The sequence below is a fragment of the Fonsecaea erecta genome (assembly GCF_001651985.1).
Source record: "Fonsecaea erecta strain CBS 125763 chromosome Unknown Scaff15, whole genome shotgun sequence".
In the NCBI taxonomy this organism is placed as follows: domain Eukaryota; kingdom Fungi; phylum Ascomycota; class Eurotiomycetes; order Chaetothyriales; family Herpotrichiellaceae; genus Fonsecaea; species Fonsecaea erecta.
In genome coordinates, this window is record NW_017387258.1 from 418,320 (window position 1) to 439,070 (window position 20,751).

A 20,751-nucleotide genomic window follows, 5' to 3' on the forward strand; every position below is an offset into this window, starting at 1 on the left:
GCTCCTTGACCGAGATTCGACTGACGGCCCGAATGCTTCGGTGACCAACAAGCAAAACCAACCGGAGCCGTTGAAGGCGGAGTCGGATGACGATGACATTTACAGTCATCTCCATGGAGATTCACCACGGTGCAAGACGTTCCTTCACCGACAATTCATCTGAGATTGGGCGGAAGGGCGACCCTGTCGATTTCCTGATCTCGGTTATCTATAATCATATAAAGAAATACCTCTCGACCGACGCCACCCAGGGGTCAGGTTTTTGACCCAGCCACTCATTTATAGCTCTTTATACGTATAATTAGAATTATTCTACTCTCCAGACCCAGGCCTATCAATCGGCGTAGACTACGCCACACTCATAGCCCAGCGGCGACCTCAAGAAGGGCAACCTCCAGGACAAGATCAACATCAGTTCGCCAAAGTGAATCAAAGCCTCGCGCTCATACAAAAAGACCTGGCTATTGCCGTTTGATCGAGGGGCAAAGCCAAATGAGGAGGTTTACAAGAACGTTGTACACGAGGTGAGCGTCGAAACAGTAGGGAAGTCTTTTGGCGAAGACTCTGCTGGAAACTTCGACACCGCCATCAAGGAACAGGACACGGAACTCTTGAATAAGCCGGAGGTTCAGTCGCTTCAGTTGTATGGCTCACCCCACCTGGCAAGAGCAACACTGGATCTATTGTGGTCGGCTTCGACAAGGCCATCACTGTCAGAGAGCTTTGGGGTGGGATCGTTAGACGAAGAGTCAGAGGGTTGAACACGAATCTTGATTCTTGATAAAGCTGTCCTTGAGATATCGACTTCTCGCACTGTTGAGGGCCTCTCTAGCAGTGCGAGAATAGAGGTCCTATTTATCTCTTTCTGTGTATACCTTGTGGGGGCCGCCTTGGCATTGGGGGCCATTCGCCCCATGGGGGCTATTCGCCCTTTTCGCCCCATGGGGGCCATTCACCTAGTGGGGGCCACTCGCCCCATGGGGTGTTGTCGGCCGGGAAGCCCGGGTGACAATCACAGCCAACTTCATCAAGCACAAACCGATCCTCAACGACAAGGTTCACGACACAGTCCACAGCGCGGTCCGGTACGATCAGACATATCGAATTGTTCAATGCACCAAATGCGACAGGTGTGGACACATCACCCGCAACTGTGACGCAAGAAGCCCAGCTTGTGGACTATGCGCCGGCCAATACATCACCAACGAGTCCCACCGGAAACACTCAAAGGACCTCACCCCCAAGTACTGCCGAATGCAGCAAAGAGCATCCTGCATGGTCACAGGAATGCAATAGCGAAAGCAGGATCAGAGGAATCCAACGCACCGCTGCCGCAAAGAGGTTAGGCAGCGCACGCGTCTATCACATTGTTGCCCAGAGGGAGAGGAGGCGGCACACGCGCAGGGTAACACGACGCCCGTGCCTACCACACAGGCCAACTAACCCAATGGCGACATGCCAGCATCAGCCAACGTATGCACCCCAGCCTCACCCAAGAAAACAATCTCAGCAACTGACTCAACGGCCAGCAACAAACCACGACAGACATTCCCAGCACCATAAGCGACGCTACCCACTTCACCAAGAAATAGTGGAAGGAGGGAAGCCTCCGGACTGATCCCGGAACCATAGGCATTCAAGAAGGCTGCATGCCGAGCAGCAGTGCCGACGGGACACCAACAACCCCCATTATCTTGCCAGCCATCCCGAGCAACGAAACCCCAAGAACAATAATCGACTGATTCAGAGAGACTGTCCGACAGATCCCGGGACCACACCCGATGATCATCGATATTGAGTCATCGGAGGCGACAACGCCCTTCCAACCCCAAGGAAACCGAGTCCTCCCCCCCTCATCCCCTATAACCACCTTCTCACGCACGGAAGAGGCGATGACCCTAGTTAGGACCAAGCCAGAGAAACTTGGCTCCCACTACCCTCAGCCGAAAATGAGGAAGGGGAATACAGCAGTACAAAGGGGCAGAATGCAGGGGAGCAACTCGGCGCCACAGGAATCAATCCCAGGCAACACGCGATGAGCACAAGCGCTCAGAGGAAGAAACGGCGATAAACGAAGAGAGAAATAATGCACGAGAACCTACGCAGAAAACAGCTTCGCTGCGCGCGCGGAGAAGACACAGTTATTCCAAGACTGTTGCCAGGAATGCAGGACCACAGGGATGCGAGTTTGGTCCAGGAATGTGGGATTGTTGTAGGGGGGCAGGTCTGATACAGGAATGCAGGAATGTTACTAGAACTGTAGGAATGCTGCAGGAATGCAAGGCCCAAGGGTCTACAACCAGGACATCATCATCTCTGTTGAGCCATGGGTGAACGAACACCAGTACACTGTCCACAACCCCCTCACTAGAATGTTCAAGCTCATCTTTGGAGTCTGCGACGAAGCATGAGTGAGGGTCTGCCTATTTATCAACGACCGGCTAGCCCTGAGCAGCTGGACTGTCCAAGGGCGCAACCCAGACCTCATCATACTCGACATCGAAACAGCCTGTGGAATACCCAACTTCCACACGGTATATGGTCAGTTGGATGAAAGAAAGAGATGGAAAGGTGTTTTTTGAGGCGGCTGGAGGTGCCGGGAGCCCATGGGCACGCTCACGCTCTCGCTCACGCTCTCGCTCAGGCGGAGGAGGAGGAGGAGGAGGAGGAGGAGGAAGAGGTCAGCTCAGCTCAACTCAGCTCAGGTCAGGTCGGCTTACCTGTAAACGGCGAGACGAGAGACGGCAGGGAGTGAATGAAGTGAGAGGAGAAGAATAGAGGGAGAGAGGGAGAGGGAGAAAGAAGGCAAAAGGCTAGGGTCGTGCGCCAAGGGAAGGGGGATGGTATGGGCTCATCATATTCATGTTTATGTTGCTTGGTTGATTGATTGTGATGTAATTAATGTGACTAATGCATACTACATTCCATTCCTTCTCTTGACCCCCTGACACCCCGATGTATGTGTATATATGTATGTGGTGTGTTTGGTGGCGGTGGAATGCAGGAATGCAAGGTTGTTACATTCTTGCAAGTCTGTTTCTGGAATGCAAGACTGTTCCCACGAATGCAGAACCGCAGGAATACAAGAATGCTTTAGGGATGCTCCAGGAATGTAGGACCGTTGCAGAAATGCAAGATTCTTGTTGCCAGCCTCCCTCCTTCCCCCTCTTCCTTCTCGCTCATTTTACAGAATGAATGAAGATCTATCTTTCCCTTCGTGTCTGTTTCCTGTCTCCTTCAATCAGGTATCTTCTTCCACGAAATTGTATTTCAGGTAGGTAGGTAAGCAGGCAGATCGGACGGTGTGAGTGGCGCTTTCTGCCTTTTCGTGCTCAACGAAAGACTGTCGAGTCTCACAGCGTGTTGGACATTCTCGGACAATGTATTGAACGCGCCATGGGCCTGATTTGAGATATTCCAGGGTCGGTTCGTTGACAAGAAATTCGAAAAAAGCAGAAGACCCGTTCGACTGCGAACTACCATTCATGCCTGAAGCAATTGCTGCGCTCTACGAGTACAGTCCTGGCAACAGTCCTGCATTCCTGAAGTCCTGCAGCAATCTTGCATTTCTGCATTCCAGCAATCGTGAATTCCTGCAATATTCCTGTAACAGTCCTGCCCACCTGGGACAATGCTGCATTCACGCAGATTGACTGTCACCATGACGGTGCTCTAAGCCCAACCAGTGTATACTCGACAAACCGTCGCCATCCTCGGACTAGATGCACATCTCTTTCTACAGGCCCCGCATGTCCCCGAGTAACATTAATATTACCGCGGAATCCGACGTGGGAGAGCCCCAGATCTGCACATTGTGTATTTTGAAGAACGCAAGGCTCGGTTTGGTTGCGGAGGGGAGGATGGCTCGCGCGACAGGTTGGATAAGTGTGCTTAGGGGAAGCTCAAGGCTTGTAGAAACGAGCTCTTTCTCGACTTTTGGCACTTGGGACGATGTATAGAAGGAGGCCCAGTTGGGGTGGGAGCGAGGGGGTCGAGGTGCTGGAATCGGGAGCTTGTTAACCTGTGTGAAGACGCGAGACAATCCTGTCCCAAGTCGCAGTCAATGTGGAGGGTGCGTGGAAGGAGTATACTTCCCTACCAGTTGGGCAGTCAATACAGTCAATGCGGATACTGCTCAACGGTAGGTGGGCAATTTACCCAAGGTGGCCCTTTGAAAAGGGTAGCCAGAGGCTGTGTGGCCCCGATGAGGCCACTCGAGGGAGCAGTGGGTGGATGAAGGTTTGAGACAAGAAAGAGCAGCAGGCTCAAGATGCAGAACACGCAACAACTTCCTGAGGTCCCTCACAGCGTCAAGAGATTGTGCCTGTCCTGCTTCCTGCGGCCAAGCACCGTGACTCAGTGGAGGAACATGGTGAATTCTACAGGGTCCCGGGACCTGTCTGACTATATACCTTCGAGTAACTTACGAAGGGCCTATCGGCCGAATATTCCCCCGGCGGAACATTCCCCTTCTGTCAGGCTGCGGTTGCAGAAGCAACGTAGGTCTAACTCCCTGCGCACTGCGTCGAGTATCCTTCCTCCTGCGCCTCGATCGTCAGTTTCCTTCCTCGTCCGTCCGTTTTGCTCTTCGATCAATTCCCTTTCAACATTTTCCTGACTTGTCGGAGTCATCAAGGTTGACATCATCATCATCCTCATCATCATCATGTCTAGCTCGTTGGAGGCCACACCGCTAACGTTAGCGAGGCCTAAATCGGACCACTACCAATCGACCCTGACGAAAATCATCAATCTCACCACTTCTCGAGCAAGGGGCAGGAACAAACGCTCATATCTGTTGGTGCGTTACCCCTTCGCTTCTTTCAACAGTACTGTGAACTAAGAGTAAACAGGTCGATGGCAGCGAGTTCATGAATCCAGCTGAAGAGGTGGACCTGAATGAATGGTCCGAAATCATCAAGAAGGTTTTCGCAGATGAATTTCTGTCATATGCAAAACGTCGAGCAGGCCTGGCTTTGTCTCGTCTGCCTCAATTGCGTCCTTTGGAGTTCTTTGGCACTCGGAGCATCCGTACACAGCCTCGAGACTTTCTCGCAGCCTTGGTGTATACCCATGGGCAAGTAAGTCGAACTCCTTGTGACCAGTGCAGAGTAGCAGCCCACCCAGGGTCTCCAAGTGAACCTGTCTTTCCCGAATGCACGCGGTCTCGGACTATTCCCGGTGACCGTCAAACGCCTTGGATACTCAGTGGCCGTTGCTCTTCCTGCTACATACGCGACAAGCCTTGTTCCCTTCAACAACGTGTTTCTGCACTTCCCACCGACCCCACGCCCACACTCAAGCGCGCAGCTATAATGCCCTCTCCCAATACTTCGGCGGACGCCATCGAAAACGGCCATACCACCGAAGACAGTGTTACGCTTCGTAAAGGAGAAAGTGGAGTGTTGTTGACTCCGCGAAGAGGGGCCAAACGTGCCAAAGCCAATGGCATCATTGAAGGCGAGAATAAGGTGGTTGATATGGACATGCCCGAAGCTGTCAAACTAGAGGTGAATTTTTCTCCGTCGCAGCTGGACGAATTCGTTGGGCGTGTCGTCCGACAAATTCAAGAGTTCGCCGGGAAGCACAAACAGGATGGCATGAGTGTGCACTTCAGGACTCGTCCCATGTTACCGTCAGAAGCTCCTGCTTCGCCTTCCGCAGACCTTCAAGCAGAGCTTGATTCTCCTGGGCGCAGCATCGCGGAGCTGCAGGCTCGGCAAGACTCTCTTCGATGGCGGGTCGCTGAAGAAGAGACTGGATTACAACAGCAACAACAGCAGCAGCAGCCTCTTCCGGAGATCTCATACCCTGCCCAACCGACCTACTTTCCGCCACCGACGGCTTACGGTAGTCCGTATCCCTTCATGCCTCAGGCTCAGATGGCTAGGTATGGCGAGTTCCGGGATTACTCTCCCCATCAGACGGATCAGTTCCTGAATGTTCAACCATCGAACATTCAGTTATTCAATCCTCAACCGTCGACATCTTCTTTGCCGAGTGTTCAACCATCGAACAGCCAATCTTTTGATTCTCCATCAACGACATCCTCTTTCCCGAACATTAAGCATTCCCCGGGGAGCCCGCGTCAGCGTCTGCAACCCAGTGGCCAGAATCGAGGTCATTTTGATATCTGGGAGATAGATCAGACGAAAGAGCCAACACCAGAGCGGTTGAGTGCCGGGTCCACCGATATATTGCTTGGACATTCTTGCCAGTCACAGCACTCAGACGGTTATCACATGACTTTGTGAAAGATTTTTTGCTTTCAGGATTCTGGCCCAGCTTGTTTACTGAGCTGCGTCATCCACCCATCCGCCTCACAACCATCCCTCCGCATCCTAGCAGCAAAGACCCTTGATCGAGCAGCGTCATACATCGCCAGTAGACAGAGCGAGTATAGAGCTAACCCTGCGGTGTGGGCGGGCGTGAGTGCCACAGCAACGTTCTCCTTTCTCCCCCTCCTTCACTGCACGGCAGAGAATGAGCACAGCTCCTCATGAGAATCGCATCCAACTTATCGACAACAGCACCATCTCTCCTGACTCCGAACCCAACATGTCCCCCCAGAACATAAGAAAAACGCCCAAGCCCAGGACACCGAAGGGCAAAAGAAGTAAGGAACGTACAGCCACGCTCCCTTGCTGATGCATTCTTGTCGGCCTTTCGGAAGCTCACCGACTTCAAACCCACCAGGTTCCTCCGAAGCGTCGAAGCCCTAACAACTCGGCGACATCAAGGGCGAGGAGATCGAAGGCGCCCTTTCCCCCGTGGGCAAATAGGTAGGCCCCGGCCTGGAAAAGGTGGCCGGCTCCCGTGGGAGGCCGCAGTTGGTGGTATCATGAGAATGGGCAAAGCTGGGGAGAACAGCTCGGCGTCGGCCGCGGGAACCACGGAGGGGGCTTGGCCAACCAAGAGGAGGCCGAGGGACAGAGAATGAAAGAGCCATTCGAAGGCAAGGAGCAGAATGCAGATAATCCGCTGGGCTTGTGATCCTACTTTCCTCGAACGCTCTAAGCACGAGGCCCTGACGACGCGACGAGAAAGAGAAGGGACTGGTGTTCGGGTCGGGCACACAATTGATTGATGGATATCGAAAGAGGAGAGACAGCCAGCCATCTCTGCCAAGGGTGTTGCAGGAATGGATGAATGCAAGATTGCTGCAGGAATGCAGGAATGCAGGACCGCAGGAATGTAAGATGGCAGGAATGCAGGAATGCAAGACTGTTGCAGGACTGGAGGGTTGATGGTGCGCAGCTCGCTCTCCCACAAGAACCTAATATGCCCCTGACCCGCAGGGAAGACATATTGAACCCATTGCCTCCCTCATGCCCCATGATCAGTACAGGCGTACTGCTGGTTCACAGCGAAGAATCCACTCCCTATGTCTGTTCGGACTGATATCATTCAAGTTCACGTGAGTTTTCGTTGTGCTGGGCCCGTTGCGCTACGCTTGGGGACCCCATCCAACTATCCAACCCAACTGAGGTAACCCAACAGATACCTTTTCCTCAGCCCAGTCAGCCGAGCCGAGCATCGTGAGATGGATTCACGGGATCTAGGGGACCAAAGACCAACGACCAAGGCAGGCTTCTTTCCACCGCATCCGCGTCCCCGTCGCCGCTTGTTTGTTTGTTGCACATTCTCGTTCTCGCGTGTGCATGTGTGTCCATATGGCAAATGGCTCGCGGTGGATGTGTGTGTGTGTGTTCACTTAACCTTAAATCAACCCACCGCCTCTCCTAACGCCTCCCATATACACATAAGCAGCACACGCGCCGCAGTCATCAGCGCCCGTCCGAAGAGTATGTAGATATGTATGTATGTATATTCGTCCCACCGCATTCATCCACTGCTCTGCTAACGACGACGACGGCAGTGGGAGGATGGGAGGTATGGTGACGGGGACGGGAACGGGGAGGCAGCTCGAGATCTGTTCTGTGGCACGGTGGGAAGAGAAAGAGAAGAGAGAGAGACTGAGAAGAGAGGAGGAGGGGAATGCATAACTGACTTGGCTAGTTGCGTGTGTCAGAGAGCCTTGGGATTGACCCGGTAGACGAATACAATGCGGGTTAAATGCGTATCTCTTGCCTACATAAAGCTGTCTTTGAAACATCGACTACTGGCACTGTTAAAGAAGGAAAAGAGTTCCCTCTCCAGCGCGAGTACCATTGTCCTATTTATCCCTGGCTATGCCATTCCAGCCATTCCCTAATAACGCCCTTCCCGGGTATGTCTGTGCACGTACCACCGCGTTCTGTATCCCTTGCAATCTCCTGGTATGGTCCGTGAGTGGTCTCGAATCCTTTGCACCAGGTGCACCGCACAGACCTTACGGACCAAAAGGTCTGCTGGATGATAGATGGGGCGGTATGGGCTTTTCTGCTGGACAAACGAGGCAGAAGATGGAGGGGGGCGAGTGAGGTGAGTGCTTTGATGTTGACCACACAGCTGGGATGGGTCAGACGCTGGAGAGAGGTGAATGATTGATAGTGAGAGCAGAATAAAATAGACTCTAAGGGGCTATCACGAAGCGTTGGAACGACCGCGGAAACTAAACGAGATAAAGGCAGTATAAGGTTCCGGCGAATCCATCCCTTCCGGGGTCTGTAGGGGGTTCGAAGTCTCTCGAGGGGAGAACTGAGCATAAACGGCGAATTACTCCTCATAGACAAACCGAATCCGATTGGGGCCGAAGTCCGTTCCTTCATGTTCGGGTACTTGTTTCCGTCGTTGTCCATCTTATCGCGTATGACAGTGTGGGTTGTGGTTGACACATGTGGAGCGATATGCTACGTGCCGGTGTTACAGCTCCTTAATGCGTTATTGTCCGAGTCCTCGATTCTATTACTCTGGAGGTATAACGAACTGCTCTCAATCTTGTTCCTTCTCTTGAGGGGACTTCTCCCAATAGGTATGTTTTGCTGGCAACTACAGAGCCCTGTGCTCCAGCTCGGCCTTGACTGCGAGTCTGACAAGGGTCTGTTGATGCCACAGTTCCACCTTCTCTATCCCACGCCAGCGGAACCTTCAAGGACCAGGGATTGATTGGGGTGAAGGAGAAGGCCGCAGACTGACTGGGAGCGATTTGAGAGGTCTGTGAATCAGTTAGTTTCGCAGTTCCACCACTTAGCTTGCAAGGGAGTTTGTGGGGGAGAGTGACCACAGACAGTTTGGAGATCGCTCAATGAACAGGTTAAGACTATTTAATGAAGATGTGATGTCGTGGTCACGGAAGGCGTAGATGAGAGCTGAGTTGGAAGCGGCAGTAGCGGCGATGAGATGGAAATAACATGGCAAAAGCGCGGTTTCGCACCCAGGTGACTGGCACTGTTACTCCGCACAAAGCTGGGTGCACTTTTATCTATTTTATCTACACTGCCGCTGCCGCCACCACAAATTGAATTCCTTCGTCTCAGGAATTAATGTCATAATTGCACCCTAACAATGACTCCTCCTGTATCAGCTTGCGCCGTCGTACTAAGATCGGGTTGAGTCACGGAGGCGTCGCTGGATGGCTTCGGGGACCAGACTGGCTTCATCGAAAGAAGCGGCTGTTGTGGTATGGCCCTTTCGCCCGAGGCCTTGCAGCGTCCTTCCGCGTGGGAACTTCTGTATTGATGTCTGGTTGTTCGAGAAGCCATGGAAGGGCTTATCCGGCGACGTCTCAAGAATTATGTTCTTAATGTGGAAGCAAAATGATTGAATTGAGTGATTATCATGAAATCTGTGGCAGAAATTGGGCCCCTGTCCGGGAGAATGCACCAAGTTATAAGTTTATTCTTGCATAAGGGCATATATCCCGCGCAAGTCTGTGCGAATTCGGTTTCTATCCACACTGTCAATATCAAACGATACACGGGGAAATGGATCTGGGAGATCTGGGAGACCAAGACTAAAGACTCCTTCTTTCTTCTGCATCTGCATCCGCGTCACCAAACAAGCAAGCAAGCAAGCAAGCAAGCAAGCAAGGACCAAGGATCATCCGCCACCGAAGTCATGGCAGGAGTCATTGGAAGAGGCGACAAAGAAGGCAGTAGGCGCAAGGACTGTAATCGAGACACGCATACGCAGCATAAATTGTGCCACCGAGTAGATGCATAAGCAGACCGACCGACACGTTGCGAACATATTTGTGAGGTATTTGAATAAACTGCCCCCTCCGGTAACTCTAGGACTCGTACACAGCCTTCCAAGGGCCATCTTGTTTGCAGCCCATCATCTGCAACAGGTCAAATCCGTCTCGGCCTGCTGCCGGCCGACGCTGAGCTCTGTATTGTGGCGCTGGAGAGCTTCAGTTTGGGACTGGGGTTGTTTAACCTCCCGTTGGAACTGTTGTCGAACAACCTCCGACATCTCTCCAAAAGTTTGCTGCTCGCATTGTGCTCTCAGATTTGATCTCGTGGAGTTGGACCCGACGTCCAAGAGCTTCCACGATTCGATGCCTCGCTAACTTGAAGATGTCACTGTTGAAAAGCTGTGTTTGATCGTCCGCACGTCGATTCTGGATGACTGTCCGGAGCTTGAATTCGTCTCGCTGCCTTTGCTGCCATTGCCAACCTCGCGCCGACCGACGCAGGATGATGATGATGTTGATGTTGTTGCGGCAGGTGTTGCTGCTGCTGCTGTCTTATCGCCAGCCCCAGCGGTTGCTGTGACTGTGGTTGCAGTTGTTGTCTCAGCAGCCCCAACGCGTCCTCCCCTTTGCGCATTCCGGCCATCAGCTTGAGGGAGATGAATCTGTCCCAACACCCACGACCGTCGTTGAGGGCGCTGGCTAGCCGGGGCACACCATACCCCAGATCGAACCAGGGCGGCACGACGGTCGTTGGAGGACCCAGCTGGGCCAGGGCACACCGTACCCCAGATCGAACCAGGACCATACCCCAGATCGAACCAGGGCGACGCGACGGTCGTTGGAGGACCCAGCTGGGCCAGGGCACACCGTACCCCAGATCGAACCAGGGCCGTACCCCAGATCGAACCAGGACCATACCCCAGATCGAACCAGGGCGGCGCGACGGTCGTTGGAGGATCCAGCTGGGCCGGGGCACACCATACCCCAGATCGAACCAGGGCGGCACGACGGTCGTTGGAGGACCCAGCTGGGCCAGGGCACACCGTACCCCAGATCGAACCAGGGCGCCTGCCGAAGGAGCTGCTGGGGCGGGCCTGGTGCCTGATGAATAAATATATATAAAGGTTGCCTGCCATTCCGCAACAGTCGGTGGCCTGGACTGGCTGTCGACGCTCTGTCCGGGTCACCGCTCCGAAGAGTCAAGGCATGCCTGGTGGATGGAGAGGGAGGCGAATGCGGTTTTGACGTTACCAGCGGACAACGCGGTTCTCTCGAGGGGATCGAAAGAGTGACCTCCCCGACCCAACCAGTAGCCGATTGATGAACGGCGCAGGGACTGAACTGGACCACAGTCGACATATTTATATACACGTCAATAGCTCTGGTGCCGAACAGACCACTTAGCTGATCCAAGTCAAATCAGCTGGAGTGTCGATGTGACTCGTGTTGGCGGTACGGCTTAGAGGACTCGGATTTCTTGGCTCTGGATCAATAGGCGACTTGATGACGTCCCGAACTCCAGGTCAATGGGGTCCTTCGCATCATCCCGCATCTCTGGCTCGGGAGACACCGCTAAGGTCACATGTGTTGGATACAGACGGACAAACATGGTTGACTTGAGAGATTTGCCAGCATCAATTTCCGGCGTTGAGGTGTCCTTCCCACTGCGGAGAAGGCTGGGTCGAGGTGCTGTTGCAGATGGCATGGTTATTGGGTGAGATATGTTGTACTTAATAAACCACATGTGCTGGTCTTATTCATACCGTGAAGTGGAAACGGACAGATCTTGTTGAGGTAGATGAACTGTTGACCAGTTTGGTGATGTTGTCAGAGCAAGCTATTGCTTGTAAGGTATCTGTAACACTCCACGAGACAGGCAACGCAGAAGAAGCCCGAAGGGGCGTTGCAAGACTGCCATGAGTTGCTGGAGACTGAGGAATAGAGAGGGGAGGAGAGGATGCTGTGGCGTGGGGATGTGTGCTGTGCGGAAGAAGGAGAAAGTGCAAAAGCTGGAGGAAATGGGAGATATTTAAGGACGGACGCATGCAGGCTACGCGCCAGCAGGCGGGGTCTGATGTCAGAGTTCACCACTGCCTCTGGATGCTGTTTGATAATGTAAGGCAGTGGGAGAATACGTGATGGCCTGAGAATGTGATACTGTGACTCGACTAGGCAGAGGGCCGAACTAATCACCGCCAGGCTGCACGGAGACAAACACTGCCTCGAGTGACTTCTCTAAGCCTTCAGTGTAGCGGGTTATGAGTCAGAGTTACACAAGTCGCGTTATGCTTTGTATTGATGCAGGCTGTGGCCGCCAGCGTGATTATGTGTGACATCAATTCAACATTGAGGACCCCAAGTCTGTCAAGGCAGTCAAATAGGTGACCAGCAACAAAGAAGTAGCCAGTGGGTTGATTGACTCTGCAACATATCTGCCCGCCAGTGCAAGAGCTACGGCATTCGGTCGGGCAATGTAAAGCTCAAGTCTAGGTATGGAACAGTTTGCCATCTCTTTGCATTGGAAAAGCAATTTGTCATTGTGATAGTGACAACCTTCTGCAGATTTGAAGGGTAAAGCTACTCGGTTTCCCTCCTTCGTAGACTCTTTGTTGCAGAACTGTTGACAGTTTGCACAGCCCGCCATGCCACAGGCGCAGAATCGCGAAAAGCGTCCAGAACTGACATCTTCTTGTGTGTGATGTGGCTCCCAATCACACATATACACCCGGATGTCCCACCATCGATTTAAAGAGGAGACCAGAAACAAAACAGCAAGACGATCACTCCACGGAGAGTGATACCAGCCCTACCCACCATCCTCAGCGTTCTTGACGCCGTGCTCTGTACTGTACAAATCTGCGACGCAGCGGTGCTTATTCTCCAGCTTCGTCTATGTCTAGACCGTGTTTAGTGTTAGTGCTAGTCTCTTTTGTGGTTGTCATTGTCATTGTGGCAAGTGAGAGTGGAGTCTCTTTCTTTGTCCCTTGTCTCTGCACACAATGCAAGACAATAGACACTCCGTCCCCATCATTCTGTTTGGCTTCTCGTATTGACCAGCTTGTCTCAAAGAGCCGTGATTCACATACCTGATATTTACCTGCGCTAAGCTGTACTTCGCTGTGTGGTCTCCTTTGTCCTTCTCGCGGTCTCGACAAACCCCCGTAATCACCGCCAATTGTTTGTTCGTTCGTTTGTTGGTTGTATACACACTGGTCGTTTTCTCGTTCCCGGGCGTTCAAAATCCTAGGTCGCTGACCACGGAGTAGGTTGGCCGTCGAGATCAATGAGAAATGGGCTGCGTGGGCGATTATCCTGTTCGGTAATTCCAAGCTGGTGGGGGATGTCAATTTGTAGATCATTGTAGACTCATGTGCCTGGGGAACATACCGCAACCGAGCACTTTCATCATCTTCTGGGAGAAACCAGGTTGCGGTTCCTGTTGTTGTGGTGCATGCCCCTTGTTGTTCTGTAAGGCCCCGGTGGCGTGACTTGTCCTCGCCTGTTGGTTCACCGGATTAGCGTTGCTGTTGTGAACCGGGCTTGCGTGCTCGCTGGAGGAGTGTCCATGTCCAGTTGGCCGGCCCCGTGTGTGTCTATGTGAGTGTCCTGGCGAAGGAAGGCCCACGTCCCACTCCACGTCCAGAGCCGCATGTGTACACGTGGGTGCTTCATATCCTTCCTTACGGCTTCATGGCCTAACAGCCGAGTTAGAACGTGGTAGAGGTGCTGGGGTATGGAAGAAGAAGAAGCAGAAGAAGAGGAGGAGGGGGAGGGGGGTGAGGAGGAGAAGGACAAGAAGAAGAAGACGAGGAAAGAAACAAAGAAACACACATATAACGGGGTGTGTGTGTGTGTGCGTTGTTACCCATCCCTTCCCTTTCCCGCCACAAGGAACGAACGACGAACGACGAGCCGGAAGTGTACGCGCCCATGGCGAGGACGTGGGCGCGAATTGGAATCAGGACCAATTGATTCCGCCCCAATTGGAGCCGGTCCGCGTACTTTTATGTGCGTGTATTTATGGTTTGTGATGTATGTTGATGTTCATGTTCACGTCCAGATAGATGCCACGACGCATGACGCACGACGCGGCCCCATGACCCGACCGTGGTGGTGTGGCGATATTGTGATAAGGATGATGCAGTACAGTTTCGTCAACGGACGGACAGTGGACGATGGAAGGACGATGATGTCCACGCCAACCATACCAGCCAGGTCTTGTCTATTCTGTCAGGGTTGTATTGCGTGCGCGCGTGTGTGAGCGAGCGAAGGCCGGCACAGCACGGTAGGCAGGCAGGCAGGCCGGTAGGCTCGGAAACGAGATATAGATAAACACCGAACACCAAGGAATACACTGCTCTCCCCTCCTCTCCGAAGAGACGGCGGCGACGGCAACGAGGTCCCTGCGCTTCCGGAAAATCTATACAAATTGAGAATCTTGAATCTATGACAAAAATCACTGTGGTGGTGCAAACCGGCGGGGAGCGCACTTATTATCTCCCACAAGAGTCTTCCCCAGGTATGGATACGGTGGAGCAGACAAGACCTACAACGCACGAGTGCAGGTCGGGTCAGGCTGGGCTGGGTACGTCGCTACTCGCCCGCTTGCTTACTTTCTTCTGGTTGAGGACCCATCTATTCATCTGTCCAACACAACGCAACTTGTCACGGGATTCTTCAGACCTCCAAGTCAGCTTTAGATCTTTGAACAGCCATCTCACAATGTTTTAACCTCAACGCCCCGGCCGCGGAGATGCCGCGGAACAACCGCGCAGGCGAAATGAGACAAGAGCAGGAGAAAGTTCTGGACAAATATCTCAGTCTCAACCGGTGAACGTCGGGACCATGGTTGTAAAGTTGCTTAGACATCTGCCTGGGATCCCTTACCAATCAGTTGAAGTGAACAACCCAATGGACGATTCAGTGGCTACTATCACTTCGAGAATTCTACTCGATACCATCAGACAGACGACCTTCTCAGAGGCCCTACCAGCATTTACCCATCCTTACCTTCGGCCATGTCCTCCCTGCCCTTCCTGTTTCACCCACTCAGAAACGCAAGAGGAGACAAAAGTCACTTCAAGAAGAGAATCAAGAATGGGAGATATCCACTATACCTCCAGACGAACAAGAAGTGGACTTGGACAATAACCCATACGGAGACCCGACACCGGCACGCGCCATGTCACTTCGCCCTGTTCAACCATGACAGACAGCGACGTATCATCAGTTGGCAAGATCTGGGGATCTGTCCTATAAAATGTGGTCAAGACGAGCTTCTGCCGCAAAGCCCATGACGGGAGCGGAGCTGTTCCACAGGATATGAGAATTGTAGTCTCAAAAGTCCTTTGAAGCTGCATACGAGGTTATCACACATACTTGAGAGTGGAGGAGCGTTTTATTTGATATTGAGTTAAGTATCAACTTTTTATTAGTTTTCTGACTTGCTTACAAGCTCTCTCTTATCTGTGGGCGACCAAGTGTGCGCCACCAGCACGAGCACCGGCAAATGGTGCCTCTTGGTCTGCTTGTGCTCATCCGTGTTTGCTTGTGCTGTTAACGTGAACAGACGGCACCGACACCGGCAAATGGTGCCTCTTGGTCTGCTTGTGCTCATCCGTGTTTGCTTGTGCTGTTAACGTGAACAGACGGCACCGACACCGGCAAATGGTGCCTCTTGGTCTGCTTGTGCTCATCCGTGTTTGCTTGTGCTGTTAACGTGAACAGACGGCACCGACACCGGCAAATGGTGCCTCTTGGTCTGCTTGTGCTCATCCGTGTTTGCTTGTGCTGTTAACGTGAACAGACGGCACCGACACCGGCAAATGGTGCCTCTTGGTCTGCTTGTGCTCATCCGTGTTTGCTTGTGCTGTTAACGTGAACAGACGGCACCGACACCGGCAAATGGTGCCTCTTGGTCTGCTTGTGCTCATCCGTGTTTGCTTGTGCTGTTAACGTGAACAGACGGCACCGACACCGGCAAATGGTGCCTCTTGGTCTGCTTGTGCTCATCCGTGTTTGCTTGTGCTGTTAACGTGAACAGACGGCACCGACACCGGCAAATGGTGCCTCTTGGTCTGCTTGTGCTCATCCGTGTTTGCTTGTGCTGTTGACGTGAACAGACAGCACCGACACCGGCAAAATGGTGCTTCCGGGTCAGCTTGTGCCATTCCGGGTTTGCTTGTGCAGTTGCTGTGAGCGACCGGTGACCGTAGCGAGAGACTTCGCAGAGATATATATATATAGTGACCTTTCGAGCATGCGAAAGGTGGAAGAGGAATTTGGACCACACTTGCTGGTGAGGGCCTCCTTTTATACACGACGGATGCTATTCTAGACTGTAGTGGTTCTTGTACTCCCTCGTGCGCCGTTCAGCACACAATGAAATGACAAAGGAAGTTTGTCTCCAGCACTATCGCATCCGGCGTTGTGGAATTCCCCTGACGCTTTCAAACATGCCGGATTGGGCGCTTCGTTGGTCTGTGCTTTGTTAGATTGATACTTCATGGACCGCATTCCTTTGTTTACTTCCAAGTTGTGCGCCCATTTCGGCGCGCCTTCTTTGTCTCGTAAACTCGTGCTTCCCAGTAGGTACCTCCGTGACAGCCTTTTACAAAGAATGTTTAGTAGGTGGCGCGCATTTGCTGTGAGTAGTTTGGCTCACGCTCAGTTCGCAGCGCTGACCCTCCTGGAATGAGCCTATCAGCACTTGCCGGTCGTCGGCGAGCCCCGGGGCTCCATTCCACAGGCCCTGACAGTGTAGTAGCAGCAATTGAAATGGATATACATACCACTTTGAAGCAAGCAAGCAAGCAGTAAGCACACTGGAGAAACCCGTAAAGTTCCCAAACAAAGATGTGAAATCATGTCAATCGAGCCGCCTCGAGCCTTTTTTTTATATAATTCGAAGTCTTACTCACGAACAAACTCGAGATAATTAAAGTGCCGCTGAAAAGTCTGCCTGTATCGATTGGCATAGCGAGCGATCGTCGCCGACTACGGCGTGGCCGAGAAATCGACGAGCGAGGTCATGCTGTCGGCGACTGGCCCAGTCGCGTGAAGTGGACATGCTCCCCGGCTCCTTCGTGCTTGAATGACCTCTTACGACTGGTGCTCTCACAGAAGAGACTGCTGAACATAATATCGTCACTACCTTCCGACAGTGGCGTCAGTGCAGACCGGCGCGACGACAAGGTGCAAGGCGACTTTGCCGTACGAGAGTCGCAGAGGCTGACTCCAATACCCGTGGACGCTCTAGCTAGGGTACTCGAGGAGATTAAACTCGCTGAAGCAAGGCGAGAAGTAGGGCATGACGGTAGTTACATCTCCCAAACGCCTTCCCTATTGATGACCTCCTATCCAATCTATGGAAGAATGGGTGGTCCCGTAGTTGCCTGGACCTCATGCCCATCGGTTCCATGTCCAGTTTCGCGATCGGGATCCATACTCGGCTCGCTATCTGGCGACTCGTCTTCCTTGAAATGCCCGGGGGATCGGCCACGCGCCATTATACGGTCAGAGTCCTTGGTTGCTATCACCACCCAGTTTTCGTCGCCAAACATGCCAATATTCGCAGAGAGTTCGACCACCACTATAAACCGTTCTTGCATTTTATGCCGTTTGCCGTTATGGGCGGTGGATTTCCGGAATTGAAGCCTATCAAATGTATAGCATGTCGGGATTGAATTGGTGCCGGGGCTCCCGAAGCTTGGAAAGGCACCTATCATACCCGAGTGGAGAGAGTCTAGTGCTCCATACACATGGAAAGCGCTCGTGTACGTGCCATCTGTACCAATGCCATGGTTAGGGGACGGTGCAATGAGGTGGCGGCCTGGAATAGACATTGTTGCCTTGTCTCGTTTAGAGGTATGTTGGACAATAAGGTCCTGAGCCTCTCTTTCCTCGTTACTAGTCGAGGCTGTCTCATCCTTGATCGAATTGACAGGTTTCAGGATCACATCGGCATCAGCCCAGACTGTCTTTGCCTTGATCGACACGGCAAACTGCTGGATCAACTCAGGGAAGCCATCGCTACTGAGAAAGAACGGTCCGTTGGCCACGCCGTTCCTGAATGTAACAGAACACTGTACTGCAAAGAAGTTTCGGCGGTAGCAAATCCATTTTTGGTCTATCTGGGAAAACGCATTCGGTATGGAGGCCAAAATCTCCGGCAGCAAACAATCGCCGGCCAGGGTTAACACGGGATGAAGGACAGTAGTGTCGTGAAATGGAAGTCCATGTCGCCCGGAGGTGCTTTGGCTTTCGTGGCAATGCGTTGACATGTTGTGGCCCAGGTAAGATAGATTGTGAGGTCTAAACCCACTGGGGACTGCTCAAGGTGCTAGCGAAACCAGTAGGGCCTTCTCAAGTGCTCAATGGGCCCGAGGATCGTCCTGGAGGTCGCTATACACGTGGTCCTAGGGATTACCTACTGGGCACTTGAAACGTCACTATCGCCACTCGCAAAGTGTATTGGTATTCCAACCAAACAGGTATGATTTGCTAGCAATCACAGAGACTTGTGCTCGACTGACCGCAATGAATGACTGCCCACTGGGCCTTTGACAGCGAGTGTGACCAGGGTCTGTAATGTCACAATTCCACCTTTTCTATCCAACTCCAACAGAGCCTTCAAGGGCGGAGGGTTGCTTCGAGGAGAGGAGAAGTGTTCGGACTGAGCATGCCCGATTCAAGGGGACCTGTAACTCGGTTAGTTTCGCGGTTTCACAACTCAGCACACCAGAGGTTTTTGAGAGAGAGTTACCACAGCCGAATTCGATATTCCTCAACGAATCAGATTGAGACTGTTTGATGAAGGTTTGATATCGTGGTGGTGTGGTGGCGATGTGGTGGCGATGGGGATGTGGATGACAGCTAAGTTGGTGGCCGGGTTGACGACGAGATGGAAATGGATGGAATGATAAAAGCAAGAACTTCTTGGTGTTAATTTAATGTCCATCCTAGTCGCGTGAGATGTGCGTTCAACAGCCAATCGATAAGCGCCGATCAGAGGTGACCGATCAGAGGCGTGGCTGGCCGCCCAGCAAAGCCCTCCCGCCACACTGGACGAGGACGAGTCGGACGAGCCGGAGCAGAGCGGTGCGGTGCTAATCACTCACTCGCTCACTCTCGCTCGCTCACACCAAACCCGAGTAGGTATCCTCGGCTGGCAAGCTAGTTAACTGCGCGGAACGGGACATTCGATCAAGAAAGAAGGAAGAAAGCAAGAAGGAAACACTGTATGTATGTGTGGACAGTATGGACTGACTGACTGACTGTTCACTCTCTGCCTCCCTTATTTTTTTGTTCCCTTGTTTGGTACCGCGCACAAGTAAGTAAGTTCTTCGTCAATCGATGCCCCTCCTACGGTCGGTGCCCCGTCCGGTAGTGTGTGTGTATGTGTGTATGCATATGCATATGTTTATAGTCATACATATACCTACCGGAGAAGGAGGGGCGTGTGTGAGAGAGATGAGGTGAGACAATGAGATGCGTTGCTGTGCAGTGCGCCAGTGGTCGAAGGAGCGTACTCATTTTCGTACTTTTCGTCATCGTCGGCTGCGGCGACGATTCTTTCCTTCTTTATTTTTTCGAGGCATAACAAAAACATAATACGCAAACATTTGACTACGCAAACACGCAGGTGGATAGAAAGAGCGAGCATGTGTGTATGTGCATGTGTGTCCTGGTGAAGGAAGGGCCACGTCCACGTCCGCGGCCTCGTATATATGTGTGGACACGTACGTATGTACGTATGTGCTTGATGCATGTACTCATTGTGGCATCATGGCCGAGTCAGGACATGCTGTACTAGAGAAAGGTGTCTCAAGATTCATATCATGCTGTATATTTTAAGGTATAGAAAGGTAACCGACGACCCTACCTTTACCGTGGGCAACCACCACGGATGTATTCATCTCTTTCCCGCTCAACCTCTACGTAACTGCGACAGGCAGCGCAATCTGGACTCTCCTCCCCATCATGAAAGCAGGTCTGCCGTGCCACCTCGTGTCGGCCCCTCACGCACCACTTCAGTTGATCACAAATGAGAACCCCACGTCGACAGTAATGGCAGTAGTCGCCCTCCGTGTCCTGCATGCGACGCCACTGAGCCCGTGGAACCGTACAGAGAACGCAGATGAAGTACTGGGCTCCTGGCTGTGGAGTTTCGTGAATGGGGTGTTTGGAGCCGTGGGATGTTGGGATCGATAAACGCAGCCTGGGACGTTGAGCCCGAGTCTGGGGCTGCTGGATTGACGCTGGCCGGCGTACATATCCCGGGACGGATAGTCCCAAATCATCAGCGGACCGCTTCTTGGATCTTCCGTCACTTGCTGTCGGAAGGTAGGCAAGGTATTGTGTCAGACCCTCGTTGGGTCGCACAGCCTTGAACTCTTCTGCAGGCCTGATTACAGTACAGACCGGACAGACTTTGTAGGATGATGCTGGTGACACCTCATCAACAGCGGAGGAGGATGGCATCCCAACAGCAACAGAGCGAAGCTCCCAAGAAGCAGTGTGCCTCCTGCGATTGGCGGAATTTCTTCTTTCACGACAGGTAATACATCGTATAGTCTCCTTCGTCCCATGTAGTGGCTTGAAATTGTCTATGTCCTTCACTTTCCCACAGCTGATACAGGTTCTGAACATCGGTTGTGGATGATCACGTCGAT

The 20,751-nt window shown here is 52.6% G+C and overlaps 3 protein-coding genes across 3 annotated transcripts; 1 reads left to right on the forward strand and 2 right to left on the reverse strand.

The window, feature by feature from the left end:
- Positions 1-4,666: 4,666 nt before the first annotated feature.
- Positions 4,667-6,254, forward strand: AYL99_11693 (hypothetical protein; the record flags this gene model as incomplete). The annotated part of the gene is made up of 3 exons (XM_018843198.1): positions 4,667-4,801; positions 4,854-5,081; positions 5,244-6,254. The coding sequence occupies 3 exons, from the start codon at positions 4,667-4,669 to the stop codon at positions 6,252-6,254; spliced, it is 1,374 nt and encodes a 457-aa protein (XP_018687525.1).
- Positions 6,255-10,463: 4,209 nt separating this feature from the next.
- On the reverse strand, positions 10,464-11,783 carry AYL99_11694 (hypothetical protein; the record flags this gene model as incomplete). The annotated part of the gene is made up of 2 exons (XM_018843199.1): positions 10,464-11,172; positions 11,596-11,783. The coding sequence occupies 2 exons, from the start codon at positions 11,781-11,783 to the stop codon at positions 10,464-10,466; spliced, it is 897 nt and encodes a 298-aa protein (XP_018687526.1).
- A 5,659-nt stretch (positions 11,784-17,442) lies between these two features.
- On the reverse strand, positions 17,443-18,360 carry AYL99_11695 (hypothetical protein; the record flags this gene model as incomplete). Its single annotated transcript, XM_018843200.1, has 1 exon — positions 17,443-18,360. The coding sequence occupies one exon, from the start codon at positions 18,358-18,360 to the stop codon at positions 17,443-17,445; it is 918 nt and encodes a 305-aa protein (XP_018687527.1).
- Positions 18,361-20,751: the final 2,391 nt, after the last annotated feature.